This window comes from Azolla caroliniana, unplaced genomic scaffold (genome assembly GCF_043228905.1).
Source record: "Azolla caroliniana isolate FFs.n. ecotype wild unplaced genomic scaffold, voAzoCaro1.0.p SCAF_12, whole genome shotgun sequence".
NCBI classification, from domain to species: domain Eukaryota; kingdom Viridiplantae; phylum Streptophyta; class Polypodiopsida; order Salviniales; family Salviniaceae; genus Azolla; species Azolla caroliniana.
The window spans coordinates 188,417-205,482 of NW_028230447.1; the positions used below are offsets into that span (position 1 = coordinate 188,417).

Consider the following 17,066-nt stretch of genomic DNA (forward strand, 5'->3'; position numbering starts at 1 on the left):
TAATAAGGCACAATCAAGCTTGATGGCATTCCTTATCAAACCATTTTGTTCTTTGAACCACATTTCTTGATGCCTTTCCAAGATAGGTGCTTGGCTACGTTTGTTTGTGCATGAGAAAATGACTTTCTTGAAAACTTGTAAATCTCAACCCATGCACGGATATGTCCAACTAAGAAACTTGTAAAAATATTTAAAAATCAATCATGAATCAAAAGGAAACCCCTACAATCCCCTCATAAAGTACATAAATTATAATACATGAAGGTAAAAATATTTCCTTTAACTTACAATAAATTCCTTAAAGGCTAAAATCGAGCTATATTAAACAATGTTTTACAATGATTAACCTTGTTACATAGAGTGTGAGCGGTTAAGAAGATGAAAGAAGTAAAATGGAAAGAGTATTCATGAGTTGGTGTGATGAGTCTTCGATCGACGACATGTCACCTTGGTTGTTGGAGGGATCTCACACCTTTTCTTTATTTAAATAATCTATTCGCTAATGAACTCTGGATGTTTGAATCCAAAAATGACCATCCTAACTCTCTTCCTCCTTTTATAGCTTTCAAGATTGAAGAGACCTCTTACCAAAATAGAAACTTCGTTTTGTAGCATACTTCATCACTTGTCCTTGCCCTTCATTTCATTTTTATACGTCCTTCTTTTATCTTGTGTATTATAGATCACCTTTCCCCCATTGTTGCACATAAGGAGGTTCAAAACCTTGACCCTTTTGATTGCCACCAAATCCTTCTAGTTATGTCTTCAACCAAAGCCTTAAACCTATCATAAACTTGATATTCCAATGCATTTCTTCCTTCACACACACACACACACACACACACAAGATCCACAAGGACTATCCTTAGAAGGATCAATGTATATAACAACTCCAAAATAGCAACAAATTCAACAAAACTCACGATGTCCTGCTATCCACGACTCTGGACGAAACCTCCACCCCCTCATCTACAACCACCTTAACCCGCCTACTTTTATGTAACAAAGTTATCCGGGTACTACAACTATGGAAACTTACTTATACCTCAACTATACATATTTAACACCTGTCCACTATTGGGAACCATTGGCAAAAACAACCACTTGGGTGGTTGGTAGTTTCATTTAAGCCTCGTTGAAGATTTGACCATCATAGGAGAACCACCCCATTTCAACAAAAAAATTTCCCTTGCCATTTTTGCTTCGTCCAAATCCCCCTGAATCAAGTCATACTGTTCACGCAACTAGTGTTGGGAAATCGGTCCCTCCGGATGGGATCCGGCTATGAATGAAGAGGACCCGGTGAGATCTGGAAACTGGATCGGATGGACCTGGTGAGAACCAGAAGAGATCCGGAAACCGGATCAGGTGGACCCGGTGAAAATTAGAAGAGAAGACATATTTGTAAATATGTTTTGAGTAAACCTATTGAGGCTATATTTGTAAATAGCCCTTAGTTCATGTAATTATAAATATGACTTAGGGCAATCACTCTCTAAGTAGTGATGAATGTTGTCATATTGTTGTATGTATAACTATTGTATATAACGAGTGACATACAGGACGGTTCATAGACTGCTTCGTTAGCTTCGATTCGCATGTTTGACCTAGAAAATCCGATATCACATGAGCCATCTATGAACATTTTCACTTACTCACGCGCTCTTGTCTACGCCCTCCTCAAGTGTGGCACAACATTTCTTTTCTTTTCATGTCTATCGACCTAAGTTTCAAAATCATGATTTTTCAATTCCATATCATAGACTACTTCGTTAGCTTCGATTCACATGTTTGAACTAGAAAATCCGATATCACACGAGCCATCTATGAACATTTTTATTTACTCACGTGCTCTTGTCTACGCCCTCCTCAAATGTGGCACAACATTGATTTTTTCTTCATGTCTCTCGCGTTGAGTTTCAAAATCATTGTTTTTCAATTCCATATCATAGAATGGTTCGTTAACTTCAATTCACATGTTTGAACTAGAAAATCCGATCACACAAGCCATCTATGAACATTTTCATTTACTCACGCGCTCTTGTCTATGCACTCCTCAAGTGTGGCACAACATTTCTTTTCTCTTCATGTCTGTCGCCCTGAGTTTCAAAATCATGATTTTTCAATTCCATATCATAGAATACTTCGTTAGCTTCGATTCACATGTTTGAACTAGAAAATCCGATATCACATGAGCCATCTATGAACATTTTTATTTACTCACGCGCTCTTGTCTACGCCCTCCTCAAGTGTGGCACAACATTGCTTTTCTCATCATCTCTGTTTCAATTCCATATTGTAGCTAGCTTTGTTAGCTTCAATTCGCATGTTCATAGATGGCTCGTGTGATATCGGATTTTCTAGTTCAAACAATGTTGTAACCGCCGCTTGGCGAAGAAACAGAGCTCGAGGTCGTTGCCTCCAAGTATTTGATTGCACTTTTCTCATATGGTGATAGTTCGGAGTCTATGGGCTCCCGTGGTTTTTCCCTATTAGGGTTTTCATGTAAACATCCTATGTACTCTCTATCGAATCGGGTGTGTACGTGCGTTCACTCTCTATTTCCCATTTCTATGTTTCATTCTCATTGAAGTAATTCAAGAGTCGGTTGTGGCGGAGCAATATTCCGCGTTGTTCTCTACAATCTGGTATCAGAGCGAACAACACAGGAAATGGAAGAATCGTTCGACGGCATGTTCAAGCTCACCAACGCCAACTACTCAGTGTGGAAGTCGAAGATGAGGGATATGTTGGTGGTTAAAGATGTTTGGTTGCCAGTTCAGTTCAGGGACAAGAGACCAGATAAGATCAACACCACAGTGTGGGAGGTGATGCACGTGAAGACCACAACATACATCCGGTGCTTCATTAACATGAACCTGTACAACAACTTCAATGAAGAGAGCAAGGCGCATGAACTCTGGGAGAAGATCGACATCATGTTCCAGAACAAGAATGTCGTTAATCAAGTTTCGGTATTTCGGAAGCTAGTGAGGCTCTAGTACCAAGACGACTCCAGTATGGTGGAACACATGAATGCTTTCCAGGGGCTAATACATCAAACAACCTCATTGGAAGTACCTCTCGCCAATGAGGTACTCGCATTACTCCTGCTCGGTTCCCTCCCAGATAGTTGGGAGACGTTAGTTGTCACGTTGGGCAACGCCAGGCCGGAACAAAAGCAATTGTCCCTAGCAAGGGTAAAATCAAGCTTTCTAGATGAAGAGGCTAAGGACCGGGAGTTCAGAACCGATCTGAAGGCCTTGCTCACGTAAGATGACCACAACTGGGGAAGAGGCCGGTATCGGAGTCCCCAAAACCGGGACAAATCGGGGACGAGGTCGAAGTCAGGGGTGAGGCCTACTTGCTTCTATTGTGGGAAGCTGGGGCACTTCTAGAAGAATTGTCGGCATTTCCGGAAAGAGAAAGAAACTGGCACCACCGATTCGAGGAAGAGTTCAGATCGAAACGGTTTGGACCGGAGAGGCCCGAATCGGAAAGGAACGTCGGCAATCGCGACAAGTGAAGAGGAACTGATGCTCATTACCGAGGAGAATGAGTTAAACCTTGTCAGCGATGAGACAACGCGGGTTGTCGATTCCGGAGCATCGTTCCACCTGACACTGAGTCGGAAATGCTTCTCATCCTACACGGTCGGTGATCATGGTTGTGTCCGGATGGGGAATGAAGGGACATACCGAATTATCGGCATAGGAGATGTGTTGTTGACGACATTAACCGGATGCAAGCTGTTGCTAAAGGATGTCCGACACGTTCCAAAGGTTCGACTAAACCTCATACATGAGCCAGAAGGGGATGAGAAGACTTGCCGAAGACAACCTCATTCTAGAGGTGAAAGATATGCATCTTGAGAAGTGCACCGATTGTTTGGCCGGCAAGCAAAACCAAACCTCCTTCCGGTCAAGACGACTGATGAGACGGAATGCACCACTGGAGCTAGTGCATACCGATGTGTATCAAGTGGACACGAAGTCACATGCTGGAGTAGCAATGGGCCTGGTTTCGGCTTAAACCGAACTGAACCGTTAAACCATGATTTAAATGTTTATAAGTTCCAAAATAATTAAATGTTTTGGTTTGGTTTTAATTAATAATAAACGGTTCGGTTTCAGTTTGGTTTGGTTTTGAAACTAGGGTTTATAGGTTTTTGGGCTATCTTTTTTTATCCATTAAATGTTTATGTAATTCAATGGTTTAATTAATGTTTTTCATTGGTTTAATTCACTTAACTTAATTGTTTATTTAATCTAATGGCTCAATTAATCTTATTTATTTATTTAAACATAAATGCTATTTAATTTTGTGTATTTTTATTTAATTATTTATTTAATTAGCTTGGCTTAAATGTGGTTAGGTTTAAACTTTTTATTAAATGGTTTGGTTTGGTTTTAACTTTTCCCTAAACGGTTTGGTTTAAATGGTTTAGTTTACCTTTTTTTAAAATGGTTTGGTTTAAATGTTCAAATTTTAATTAACGGTTTGGTTTGGTTTGGTTTCAAGGCACCGAAACTGAACTGGGCCCATTGCTATGCCGGAGTGTAGTACTTCGTGACGTTTATAGATGCCCACATTCGGAAGCTATGGGTCTCACCACTGAAGACGAAGGATCAAGTGTTATCCGTCTTCAAGGAGCTCCACGCGAGAGTAGAAAGATAAACTAGCTTGAAGCTGAAGGCGGTTCGAGCAGATAACGGAGGAGAATACATGGGGCAGTTCGAGGAGTAGTGTCAGTCGAAGGGAATCCGACTCGAATTTACCGTGTCGTAGACGCCGAAACTAAATGGGTTGGCCGCACGGATGAACCGGACCGTGATGGAGAGAGTTCGGAGCATGCTGGCACATGCAAAGTTACCTAAGACGTTTTGGGCTGAGGCGTTGATCACGATGACCTATGTGATAAACAGATCACCCTCAACACCCTTGGAAGGAGACTCATCGCAGAAAGTATGGACCGGTAAAGATGTATCCTACCAGCATCTAAAGGTTTTCGGATGTCTCGCTTACGTGCATGTGGCGAAGGACAAGAGAGCAAAGTTGGATCCGAAGTCCTGGCCATGCATATTCCTTGGATACGACGATGATGAGTTCGGTTACCGGGTGTGGGATCTGGTTGACAAGAAGGTGTTCCGGAGTCGGGACATAGTCTTCATGGAAGAGAGGACCATTCCTGATTGGGAGTTGGAGAAGAAGGTGATGAACTCCATATCATCCAATGAAAACCGGCTTGAGGACACAAGGACCTACCCAGTTGAAAACCGATGCAGAGCATGTGTTGTTAACCGATGAGGGGGAGCCAGAAAGCTTCGAAGAAGCTAAGCGAGACACCCACAACCGCAAGTGGTTGAGTGTCATGCAGGATGAGATGGATTCCCTGCATGAGAACCACACATATGAACTGATGGAGTTGCCGAAAGGGAAGAGAGCACTCCGGAACAAGTGGGTGTACAAGTTGAAATTGGGAGATGCCGGAAATCCACCAAGGTATAAGACCCAAATTGTGGTGAAGGGCTTCCAACAAAAGAAAGGAGTGGATTTCGACGAGATCTTTGCCCCGGTAGTAAAGATGACATCCATCCGGACGGTATTCAGCTCCTGGATTTGGCTCTTCGGTTCGGACACCGATCCGGGCCTAGCCAATCGGTCTTCATCCGATCCAGCTCTTGGCTTATACATCCGATCCTGTCCATGTTGAGCTTTTTCGCTCAACACTATCTTGATCTTTACATTTTGAGATGAGCTTTGCATTATTCATTAAGCCAAACATTACATGGAAAACTAAGGATTTCGTGTACAACTACATGTGAACTAGAATATTGATACCCTACATTGAGAATGTGATCCTTCAGTTGCTCTCTATTTATTTTCGCATATTTAGTAAGGGAGAGAGAGGTTCATAACATAATTCTTAACTGCATATGCACATAGATTAGCATTTTAATGATAGCAAAGTTGCATAATGTATCTCTCTTGCTTTTGTACTCTAATACATCGATTAATGTGTGAATTAAGTACAATTTGAGTTCAGTTAGAATGGAACAATTTTGAATTTATTCACCATGGATGATGTATCAAATGATTGGCTTATGAATTCAATTAAACCAATATTTAAAGCCGGAGATAAGAATCAAGTATCAAATTGTCGTACAATAATGGTGAGCTCAACTATTGCCAAATTATATAGCACTATTATGGAGCAAAAGATAAGCACATGGGCGCTGAAAGTGTTATCCATGGGACAAAAGGTACAAGGTGTGAAAAGGATCTTAAAGGAAAAGTATGAAAGTGGAAGCGTAAGACAAGTGTGAAAAGGTGTAAAGAGCCGAGCACTAGCAGCTGAGGGGGAAAGTAACCGAAATACAAGCAATTGAGAACAAAGGCGAGGATCAGGAGGAAGTAGTTGGAGCATGCCAAGAGGAGAGGAAGCAATATAAAGCATGAAGTGGCGAAAGCTGAGGAGAGACATATATACCTATTTTGAGCCAGAGTGACCAAGCCTAACCCTAGAATTGTATTGAGGGAGTGAGTGATACCGATTATACTAGGTCTTGTACTATCATTGTATTATCTATTAAGTAATCAAATACCTATACTTTTTGGGTTAATCTCTATGCATATCTCGTTTCAAATCTATTTCTACTTGTATTGTGTGTTTTGTAAGTCGTGAGTACGAATCGGTTGTAGCCAATTCTTTGAGTGTCCATAGCAGAAGGGTGTAACGTTTCGGCCCCTACTTCGCCCTACCTTAGTCTCTTACACAACCACGATTCCTTGACCCGATTACTTAGGAGGAGTAATCGAAGGTGTTCTCTAGGAAAGGTTGGTGGAATCATTACGGATGAAGTGGGAAGATGCTAAGAAGACAAAGCTAGAGAATACTACATTGCAAATGTCAAGCTTGAATGTTGGTCTCAATATAAAGCAAGAATGCCTATTGATTGTATCCAACCTTATCTCGTTACCAATAGGAGTAGTAATGCTCATAGAGCCCTTACACTACTTCTCACTCAATATCACAAGTTAGGTATTGAAGTTGCATTATGGTATCAAAATGTAACAAATTTGAAGACATGTAAAGTATGCAATGAAGGCATGGTAGAGGATGAATGTCATGTGCTCTTCACATGCTCGACATATAGTGCAATTCGTTCAAGATATGTTGGCATACTGAGAGGGAGTGATAACTTAAGTGCCATACTTAAGACACCACCTAGAAGGTTGAGCTCATATGTGTATGCTTTATTCACACATAGAGACTTTGTGCTTCAATGTATGAATACCCCTTCTTAGGAAGGAGACACGTATCAAGAACACATGTATACTTTGGTCCCATAGGTCAAAATTGGCCTCTTTATGGACGATAACAATTCTAATTCTAATTACATTCTTTCACTAACACATAGTCAACTACACTTCCACTCCCCAAGGCTAGGACACATGTCAAAATATTTTACATTGGAAATGCGTCGTGAGTAATCGTCATGTTTGTGCCATTAAGCATGTATATGAGAAGCCTACCATAATCTAACATGATACAATCTTTTGAGCTATGTGTTGAATCAACAACATTATAATTTATCATCAACTTTCACTATCATCAACTTTCACATTTTCATAACTTCCAACTCTAGCTTTAAAATCCCCCACAACCAGCACTTTTTCTTCAATCCTTCATATGTAAGAATCTTAAACACACATAAAAAAAAGGATCATCACGATCTAAGTCATACAAATTATAGTAGTTGGACATTCTATGAGGAATGTATGAACATGCCAAATAAAGTGGAGGGGATGTAGCAAGAGTAGATGGTTGGAGTGAAAATGAAGATCTTAAAGGTATAAGGTACGGAACAGGGAATATATAAATGCGTACCCATTTGGAGATGGTATGAGGAGAGAAGTTCGAGAGTAATGCTCGTCTATCTACAACCAAAATAGTCATTAGTAATTAGGGGTGAGAGTGATCGTTCGTGCACCAACGATGAAGGTTTATGTCAATCTCTTGGAGAGTTAAACAGGTTCATACAAATTTAATAAACATCGTGAAACGAAACATGAGAAATTGTAACTTGTCCCATAGAGGTCAAGAGTCATTATCTATGTCTAATACGGTACAAAACAAATAAATATGTAAGTCAAAAAGAGTAAGGACCCTAGGGATGTGAGTGCGAAGTGGGGGCTTCAACTTGGTTGGACGAAATGTGTGGATATTTGGATAGATAGTTGAGAGACGTGTGGTATATTCGAAACACTCAAAAGCCTCTTGAACCCTTGCTAGGGGAAATCTCAAAGTCGGGGAGATTCATTTTGTTGCACCAACTACAAGATGAATGATATGTATTGCTCACATGATTCACAAGGGAACTTGTTCCTTTCTCTCATTACACACATACATACTTGCATGCACATGTGCGCGTGTATGTGTGGGAATGTGGATATGGATTGTGTGTGTGTGTGAGAGTTGTGTAGACATATAAACGTTTAAAGAGGGACATGAATCATTGGGTAATAATAGTAATGACAATGTAGACGAAGAAGAAACGAAATATGTACTCTCTCTCTCTCATACCCCCCCCCCCCCCCCCAAAAAAAAAAAACCAAAAAAAACACACACACACACACATTCTCCTTCTTCTTCTTCTTCTTCTTGGTCATTGGAGTTTTAGAAGAAGCTCACACACACACACAAAGACAAAGACAAAGACAAAGACAAAAAAGAAGAAGGGAGGTCGAGTGAATGAATGTGATGAAGGACGTGGTAAGTCACTGCTTCATAAATACAGAATAGCAGGAGCCAGGAAGTATGTAACGCAGAAGTGCATTATTTCCAAAGTTTGTATTTAATTTATTTAACAAATTAAGGAAAGAAAGCAGGGAGAGAGAAACAAAAGCCTCGTTTGTTATTCATTCGTTCATTCGTTCGTTCGTTTTTTCGTTCACAAAATAAATATGAGTGAGTGTGTGTGTGTATAAATTTTATATATATGTATATATATATATATATATGAAGTCCCGACGAAAAGTAAAGTAAATTTTTCAAAATAAAATCAAATAATAAAAGAACAAACTTACATATAAATCACTCACCCGTTTTTAATAAATAACGCAAAAAGAGAAGACTGGAAAAAACGAAATAATTAATTAGTAATTAGTTCATTTATGTATGTATGTATGTATATATCCTTTACTATTTGGAGTAAAAAGGAAGAAGAAACCAAATACCAAATACGACTACGAATATATGTATGTATGTATGTATGTATGTACATGCAGGCGGAGTACTACATATTTGTATGTATTTATGTACAAAAAAACACACTCGGGAGAAATACATACATATGTATGTATATACAAAAAAATAAAACGAGCTAAAATCAATAAATAAATAAATGCAGCAAGACATTCTATATGTATAAATAAATAAATAAATGAATAAATAAATGAATGAATATACAAAATAAAATAAAAAACATTTAAAGAGATTCAAAATCCAGGAACACGCAGCTCAAAAACGGAAGAGAGAGAGAAGGAGAGAGAGAGAGAGAGAGAGAGAGAGAGAGAGAGAGAGAGAGGGAGCTTCAATGGCTATGGCGTTATGTGCAGAGCTCTTCTTCCTCCTCCTCATTACTAATAATAATCCATACCATAATTCATAACCCCTTCCCCCCCATCACTCTCTCTCTCTCTCTCTGCCTGTCTGTCTGTGCTTGTGCGTTCTTTGTTTGTGTTGTGGTTTAAAAGAGTCTGTGCTCTGCAGGCATCCTCTCTCAACGGCATGGCTAGTGCACAATTCAAAGCCTGAAGCTTTGCTAATCCATATCTCCCTCTCTCTTCGCCTCTGTAAAAATCCTTATATCGAGTTTCCTCTTATGTATTTTTAAAGCTCTAAGCCCCAAACTAAACTAAACTACAGACAGCTTCATCCCTGTCCAACCACCCAAGACACACGCAGTTTAGTTGCAGTCGCCTGAAAACCCTAAAAAAAAAAACAACAACAAACACTCTGAATTGTGTTAACAGTTCCATTTCTGTCAAGCCTAAATAAATCAATCCCTTATACAATCTCTCCAGTCTCTTGGGGAGAGAGAGAGAGAGAGAGAGAGAGAGAGAGAGAGAGAGAGAGAGAGAGAGAGAGAGAGAGAGCAAGATCAGAAAATGCCAGCACCACACTCATGGATGGCATGGAGAAAGGTTCTTTCCTGCAAGAGAGAATGCACAGTGGCAGTGCATGAGCCACACTCCCTGTCACCTGCGTGCACTACCCAGAAGAAGAAGAAGAAGAAAAAGAAAAAGAACATTAGTTCAAGCCATGGAACTCTCCATGACGAAGATGAAGAATGCAAGAACGCGAGTAGGAAGAAGGACAGGAAGGAAAGAAGCAGCCCTGCCTCCTCTGCCTTAAGTACCTCTTCTTGCGGCAGCCTGAAGAATGCGCAGGTCCAATACCCTAATGGAAGCCCTCTCCAGCTCCGAGCCCTCATTCAAATGCAGGACACCATGATAAGCCATATCCACGATCAGCAGGCTTACGCTCAAAGCCGTGCTCATAGCCAAGGCTATGTCGATAGTCATTGTCAAGTTCAATGTTATGGCCACAGTTATAGCCATAGCTATGGCCCTAGCTCCGTGAGGTGTAGGTCAGAGAGAGTAATAAGTTATTCCTCGCCTTCACTCGCAGGTCACTATGATCTTCTCCTTCAGTGCCCCCCTTCTGAGGATGCCATGCTCTCTGCCCCACACAGTGGCTCTATGATGTACCCACATTCTGGGATGCTCTGCACTCGCTGTGGCCAAGAGATGGGGTCTCGTTCAGCATTTGAGGATCACCACTTAACTTATCATTCAGGTCGGTTTAATTCACCTATCTTTCATTCATTCATTCATTCATTCATTCAATTCATGTGTGCGGTGTTGTAAATTCAATTAGCTTTCATATCATAGGCCCATTGATAATGATCAGAGGCCCATGGTCTGTGAGGAGTTCTATTTGAGATATAATTAGTATTCCTGCCAAGTATCTATGTCTATTCTACAAGAAAGTTGTATTCCAAAATTACAGGAAAGGGATTCAGATGTAATCATAAAAAACTAAGCCATATGGTCAAAGAGCGATATAACTAGTGTTTATGAGATACAACTACTGCTCAAAGAGCGTGCTATGACTATATGTATCTGTGGATTATTGCTAAGGTTTTGGTGCAAATGTATTAATTTATTTGTCTCCAGTAACGGAGCTGAAGGAGGGTGATTCGGCCAGAAATATCGTGGAGATAATCTTTCAATCAAGCTGGGCAGTTCCAGTGAGGAGACCGGAGATGTCGTCTCCGAGAGCCGCCATCATGTCTTGCAAGCTGGAGAAGATCTTCAAAGTCCATCACACCTCACAAACAGTGGCCGAGTTCGAGAAGTACAGAGACATGGTGAAGAAGAACAGCAGTTGTGGGAATGGTGGGTCCAATAAGATATCCAAAAGGAATTCGAGATGCATGGCAGATGGGAATGAGCTCCTCAGATTCTATGGCACTAGTATTGCATGCAACCTGGGTAGAGCCTGGCCTTCACCTTCATCCCCAAGGCTACTGTTGCCTTCCTTCCCTTCCATGCCCTCTATGTCACCATCGGCTTTATGCACATTACCTTCGTGCGGGGTTTGCCATGTATTGAGACATGGATTCCCTCAGTTAGGTGGTGGTATCACCACAACCTCAGGCAGTGGAAAAGCACACAATGCTGCTATTGTGTCCCGAGATGCTTCTTCGTCGTCTTGCTCTTCTTCTTCGTCTTCATACGATGAAGTTGAGTGTTCCAAGCATGCCATGCTTATATGTCGAGTTATTGCAGGCCGAGTGAAGACCTCCTCCTCTAGTAGCTCTGACAGCATCCAACAGCCACTTGATTTCTCATCCAGTGGATCTTATGACTCCTATGCAGCTGGAGACGCAGGCGAATTCAACCTAGAAGAGCTGGTTGTCTTCAACAACAAAGCCGTTTTGCCTTGCTTTATTGTTATCTATGATACTTGCTGATTGTATATGGTGATGGTGATGGTGATGGTTGGTATTCATCACAAGTAAAACCGTCTTGTTTTTGGATTCTTGTGATGGACATCATCCAGATCTCATAAGGGTTTTGTTACCTTAATTCTCTCCATACATTCAGAACTTATTCTGGAAATTATGAGATCTGTTACCTTAATTCTCTATACAATCAGAACTTATTCTGGAAACTATGAGATCTGTTACCTTAATTCTCTATACATTCAGAACTTATTCTGGAAATTATGAGGTCTGTTAACGTAAAAGCCATGTGGTTCATTTCTTTTCTTTCTTTCTAAGCTTCGTTTCAGTTCGATTGGGCAGTTTTGATCAACGTTGCACAACTTTGGATGGTTCATGTTTGATCAAAGTCGCACAATATACTACTGTTTTTAGCGCTTAAATTAGCGAGACTCACCCACCACATATCGATGATTAGTGTTTGATATAAGAATTTTACTGTCATGTATAGATTATTAACGTTCCAAATTTGGTTTTGGGGATCTCGAAGAATATGCCTGAAAAACACTCGAAGGATATTCTGCAGTAGTAAGTCGCCTTGCCTACAATCTATCAGACCCACGCTTAGCTCTAACATTTCCTACACATATTGTCCCTTAATTTAGCTGCAATGAGCCAATTTAGTTTTGGAACTAATTTTGAATTTCCAACGGCTAAATATGTCCACTCACCTGTCACTGCATAATTAAGGGACCAGAAAACAGTTCCCTTTTTTTGTTGATTTTTTTTTTTTTATCTCCTGCATCTCAATTTGACAGTCCAAAATAAGATTGTCTTGACGCAGACAACTGTCCCGTCATCTCAAAAATACTGCTTGGACTCAGACCACTGTCCTTCACTTTAACACAAAAAAGACTGTCCTGGACTCAGCCCTGTCCTTTCCAAAACACAAAAAAGACAACTCAGATTACAATCGCTTGTCCCTTAAATACAAAAAGATTGTCTGGAGTCAGGCTACTTTCCTCCCATCTACACTGAAAAGAGTTCTTACTCAGACAACTCACGTGACGAAAATCTTGTCCATCTAACACACAAAAAACCTTGTCTGGAGTTGGGCCACTATCATTTCCTCAACACAAAAAAAAAACACAGAGTTTTGATTCAGACTACTGAGATAGAAACGATTGTTTTGGATTCACGAATCTGGAAAAAACAAATTAACTATTAGTCTCTGCTTTTGTAGCTGTTACAAGGGGGATGGAGGATATATATCTTATAAAAATGTGGGAACTATTACAATAGAAAAGATGAAGCACCACTACAAAACCAGATGCTGTTGGAGTCATAAAGCTGTCATGGTATTCTAACAAATCCATAAATAGTGCCACCACATTCCTTGATTTTATGACCTCCTCTAAAGCTTAGAATACATCAGCGATTGCTCGGATTTCTTTGATGCGCTTTGAGACTTCAATTTCCATATGGTGCATCTTCAGTTCGAGTTCATCTAAGAACTTGCATGCTTCATCCCTCCTGTATGCCGATTTTTTTTTCATCAGCATGTGTCTGGTCGATTTTGGACTCTTGGCTTCTCTGGACAGTAATTTGTCCTCCGATTCATCTACACACCGTTTTATGTGCTTTGGATGATATAAATCCTCAGTCATCATGTATCTCGACTGATCTTCAAAATCATTGGGTGAATGTTCTTCGTATAAATCTAAATAAGACATTAACCTTTGCAATGTAACTTCTTGTTGTGATAGCTGAAACTCAGCCCACGATAATTTCAACTTCAAAATTTCATTCTTGCTTCGTAAACTTTCATTCTCTTCCTGGATAATGTTTCCACACAATCTTTGTGATAGCCCGATATCCCTGATTTTCAAATCTTTGACGCATCTGCAAGGGCTCTCTGTCTTTGTAGGTTTGAATTCATTTGTCACCTGAGCAAAAAATCCACAAAACATTACTGAGTCTGTAACCAAGTTAAGTGATCAATCCAAAAGAAATAAATTAAGACATTTACTTTACCTTCGCTTCATTCAAACTAAGAATCTCAGTAATCCCACTCCTTTGTTTGGTGGCTTCCTTGCACATCTCTCTAACAGCGGATGCAATCTCATACTTTTCCACCAGTGTATCTTTGTCTTTCAACATAGCTTGTATCCGGTTTTCAAGCTCATCTATTTTCTTGCCTTTGTCTATGCAAGAAGATTCTAATGCTGTGATTTTCTGCTCGGCACAATAAAGCTTTTGAATCATTCTATTGATTGTATTTTGGAATCCTACCTGCAGAATCATGATGGCTCAGCTATCATTTAAACTTGGTTACTTTCGTTTCCTGATTTCACTTACAGTGAGTACCACTAACACAACAATATTTTAAGTATCATTTTATCCTTGTTATATGCGTAAAACATGGCAGGAAAAATATTAAGATGTGATATTCGAAAGACTCTAATAGGCCATGGAGAGCACCGAAAGGCACAGAAACATTGAAGATAGAAAAGGCTGTCCTTCAGCTTTCAGAAAAATACCTGAACAAGGACGATAAAAGCTTTGGTTCACCCCTACTGTAAATTTTTCAAATACACAGCCTTCTGGCACCCACACCCCCCAATGAGGTGCCAAATAATGAAAGACATTTCACGGGAATTCATGTGCAGCACAGGACGACTACAAGGTTTTCCCATCTTATTTATTACCTTAATAAGAACATTAATCAAACTTTAATAGTGAGCAATTCTTGACCCTGATTTGTAAAAGAAATGTACTACATCCATCCAACTTGTACAGTTTATTTCTCTGTTGCCAATTCATTGTGGTAGTGTAAAATGTGATAATGAGTTAAAAATTTGTCAATCCCTCATTATCTGAAAATGAAATGGTTTGTAAGTATAACTAGTCACTATGTTTGACATTTGTTTTTGCAAACCATCGATCACAATTTAAGCATGTCAGAAGTACAAAATCTGTGTAGAATATACAAGAAAGCACTTACTTTCACCCCATCTATTTGATGGTTCATATTCTTGCTAGGAAAACCTTGATTGCAAGGTTCTTGACAGATCTCCTTCAGCTTGATAATTGTTTTCTCCAAAATGGAAAGTGCATCTGCACCACATTAATGATAGGACAATGAGCATAGAATCTAGGTACATGTAAGAGAATAGTTAGTTTATATATTTACCTTCTATTTCCAAATTGCCAATCTGGGATGAATCATTGTTCTGTATGCCATGCAACTTAAATCTATTGCATAGGTTTTCAGGAGATAGTTGGATGGATGAGAAGCATAAACTGACAATTTCTTGTACCTTAGTAGTTATTGCGGAGCATTCTGATGATAGATCAGATCTAAATGAAGTGATTCACCCAAAAGAAATAATGCATCATTAGAAATAACCACCATTATGTAAATATAGAATGTGCACAAGATCAAGTTGAGAGCAGACCTATCCAAATCAGGAAATGCGCAGGAGTCCTCCCCACCATCTCTTCTTCTTGACACTATATCTTCGTGCAAAGCTTGTACAGGTACTGTTGGAACTAAATTTTTTCTCTGAGCTGAACATTGTGAACCGTTGGGGCTGTTTTCCAACCCACCAACATTATCGACCGAAGTTGCACTGAAAAGCCTACGTTTAATTGTATCTACTTTTGACTGCTGCTTATCATCATTGTGAAATGTCAGAATTTTTTATTGTGTTAATTTATATATTCCAGCCACATCTTAAACAACACCTCTGAAAAAAATTTGGATATAAAGCTGCTATATGATAATGGATACCTTATCAACAAATTTATCTGACACGATGCTTTTTTCCTCTTCAAATTCGGATGGCCTTATTCTTCTCAACCTAGCCTGTTGTTTTTGTATGTCAAGATCCCGCCTATTCAACTCTTCTTTGAGTCTTTTTATTTCAATGTCCTTCTCATCTTCTCTTTCTCCTGCAGTGAAAGTTCTTCCAAGCTCGACATGTGTCCGATACAGGATGTTTCCAGATTTCTCATCATAAATAGGGGAAACACAAATATATTTGTAGGGCTCAAATTCACCAATACTTAAGATGTGGTTATCTTTGATCGATCGTACCGCTGCTATTGCTTTCGTGAATTCAGACACTTCTTCCATCAACCCTCCGGCAACCACTTTAAATATTAGTCCTGAAAGTTTCTCACATAAAAAGTTCACTTATCCATGGCTTTGATGTATCTGTCTATTCAATTTTAGTGTAGGAAATGCAAGTGGAATAAAATTCGATGCATTTCTCTGAAGGAAGGATATAAGTGCAAAAGTGAATGCAAGTGGCTCATCATGAAGGTCATACTTTCTTTTATAGATGGCTCAGAATATGAAGCACCCAAAATGACTTCAGAAGTGATAAGTTAAGAATGTCAGAAATTCCTTCCCTGTTAAGAATGCATAGGTATGTTTACTAAATGTTTTCCAAGAGATAGTTTGATCTGATCCATAAAACTCAATTAGACCAGAAATAGGCTCATTAGCTCGGTGGACAGCCATTACAGTCTTGATGCTATACGACATAGATCTAGGTTTAATTGACTCCAATATTCCAGCACGGCCAATAAGGCTTGCCAGAGCTATAATTTTGTGCTCATTTAGGTACCTTGATTATAAAAGAATACAATGACACAATACGACATCAATAGAATCTTATCACTCATTTAAGCTAGAAAAGGAAAATTAACACAAGCTACATAACCTATGGAGACGTGCATCATTAGGATTTTCTGTTTCTATGCAGATTGCATTGGGGGGGGGGACAATCATACACATAATCAAATTGATTGATTTTGCTAGAAAAAGGTAACTCAAATGGCATGCAAAGAGCATCTGTATAGTTTCATTTCACCTAAGTAGACATGCGTCATTAAGATTTTCACGAAAAGATTGATGGTAAAATGAGGGGTATGGTTTACCTCTATAAGAAAGAAGCCAATTATTTTGCCCCGTCAGATTTATGAAGATAATGAAGTGGGCGATGTTAATATGGATAAAATCAAAGAACCGAGATCACAAAATCA

General features: G+C 39.5%; 2 protein-coding genes across 3 annotated transcripts; one reads left to right on the top strand and one right to left on the bottom strand.

Annotated features, from left to right (window-relative positions):
* Positions 1-10,142: 10,142 nt before the first annotated feature.
* LOC147856677 (uncharacterized) lies at positions 10,143-12,096 on the top strand. Its single transcript, XM_087328109.1, has 2 exons — positions 10,143-10,864; positions 11,245-12,096. Exons 1-2 carry the CDS (start codon positions 10,174-10,176, stop codon positions 12,042-12,044), a joined length of 1,491 nt encoding a protein of 496 aa, XP_087184235.1. The 5' UTR covers positions 10,143-10,173; the 3' UTR covers positions 12,045-12,096.
* A 1,091-nt stretch (positions 12,097-13,187) lies between these two features.
* On the bottom strand, positions 13,188-16,184 carry LOC147856678 (uncharacterized). 2 transcript variants are annotated; one of them, XM_087328614.1, is made up of 6 exons: positions 15,808-16,184; positions 15,473-15,684; positions 15,208-15,374; positions 15,019-15,131; positions 14,049-14,306; positions 13,188-13,960 (listed from the first exon to the last, which is right to left on the bottom strand). In XM_087328614.1, exons 1-6 carry the CDS (start codon positions 16,150-16,152, stop codon positions 13,436-13,438), a joined length of 1,620 nt encoding a protein of 539 aa, XP_087184740.1. In that variant the 5' UTR covers positions 16,153-16,184; the 3' UTR covers positions 13,188-13,435. The 2 variants fall into 2 exon arrangements, with proteins under 2 accessions (XP_087184740.1, XP_087184741.1); XM_087328615.1 differs by having other exon boundaries at positions 14,049-14,302; positions 15,015-15,131.
* Positions 16,185-17,066: the final 882 nt, after the last annotated feature.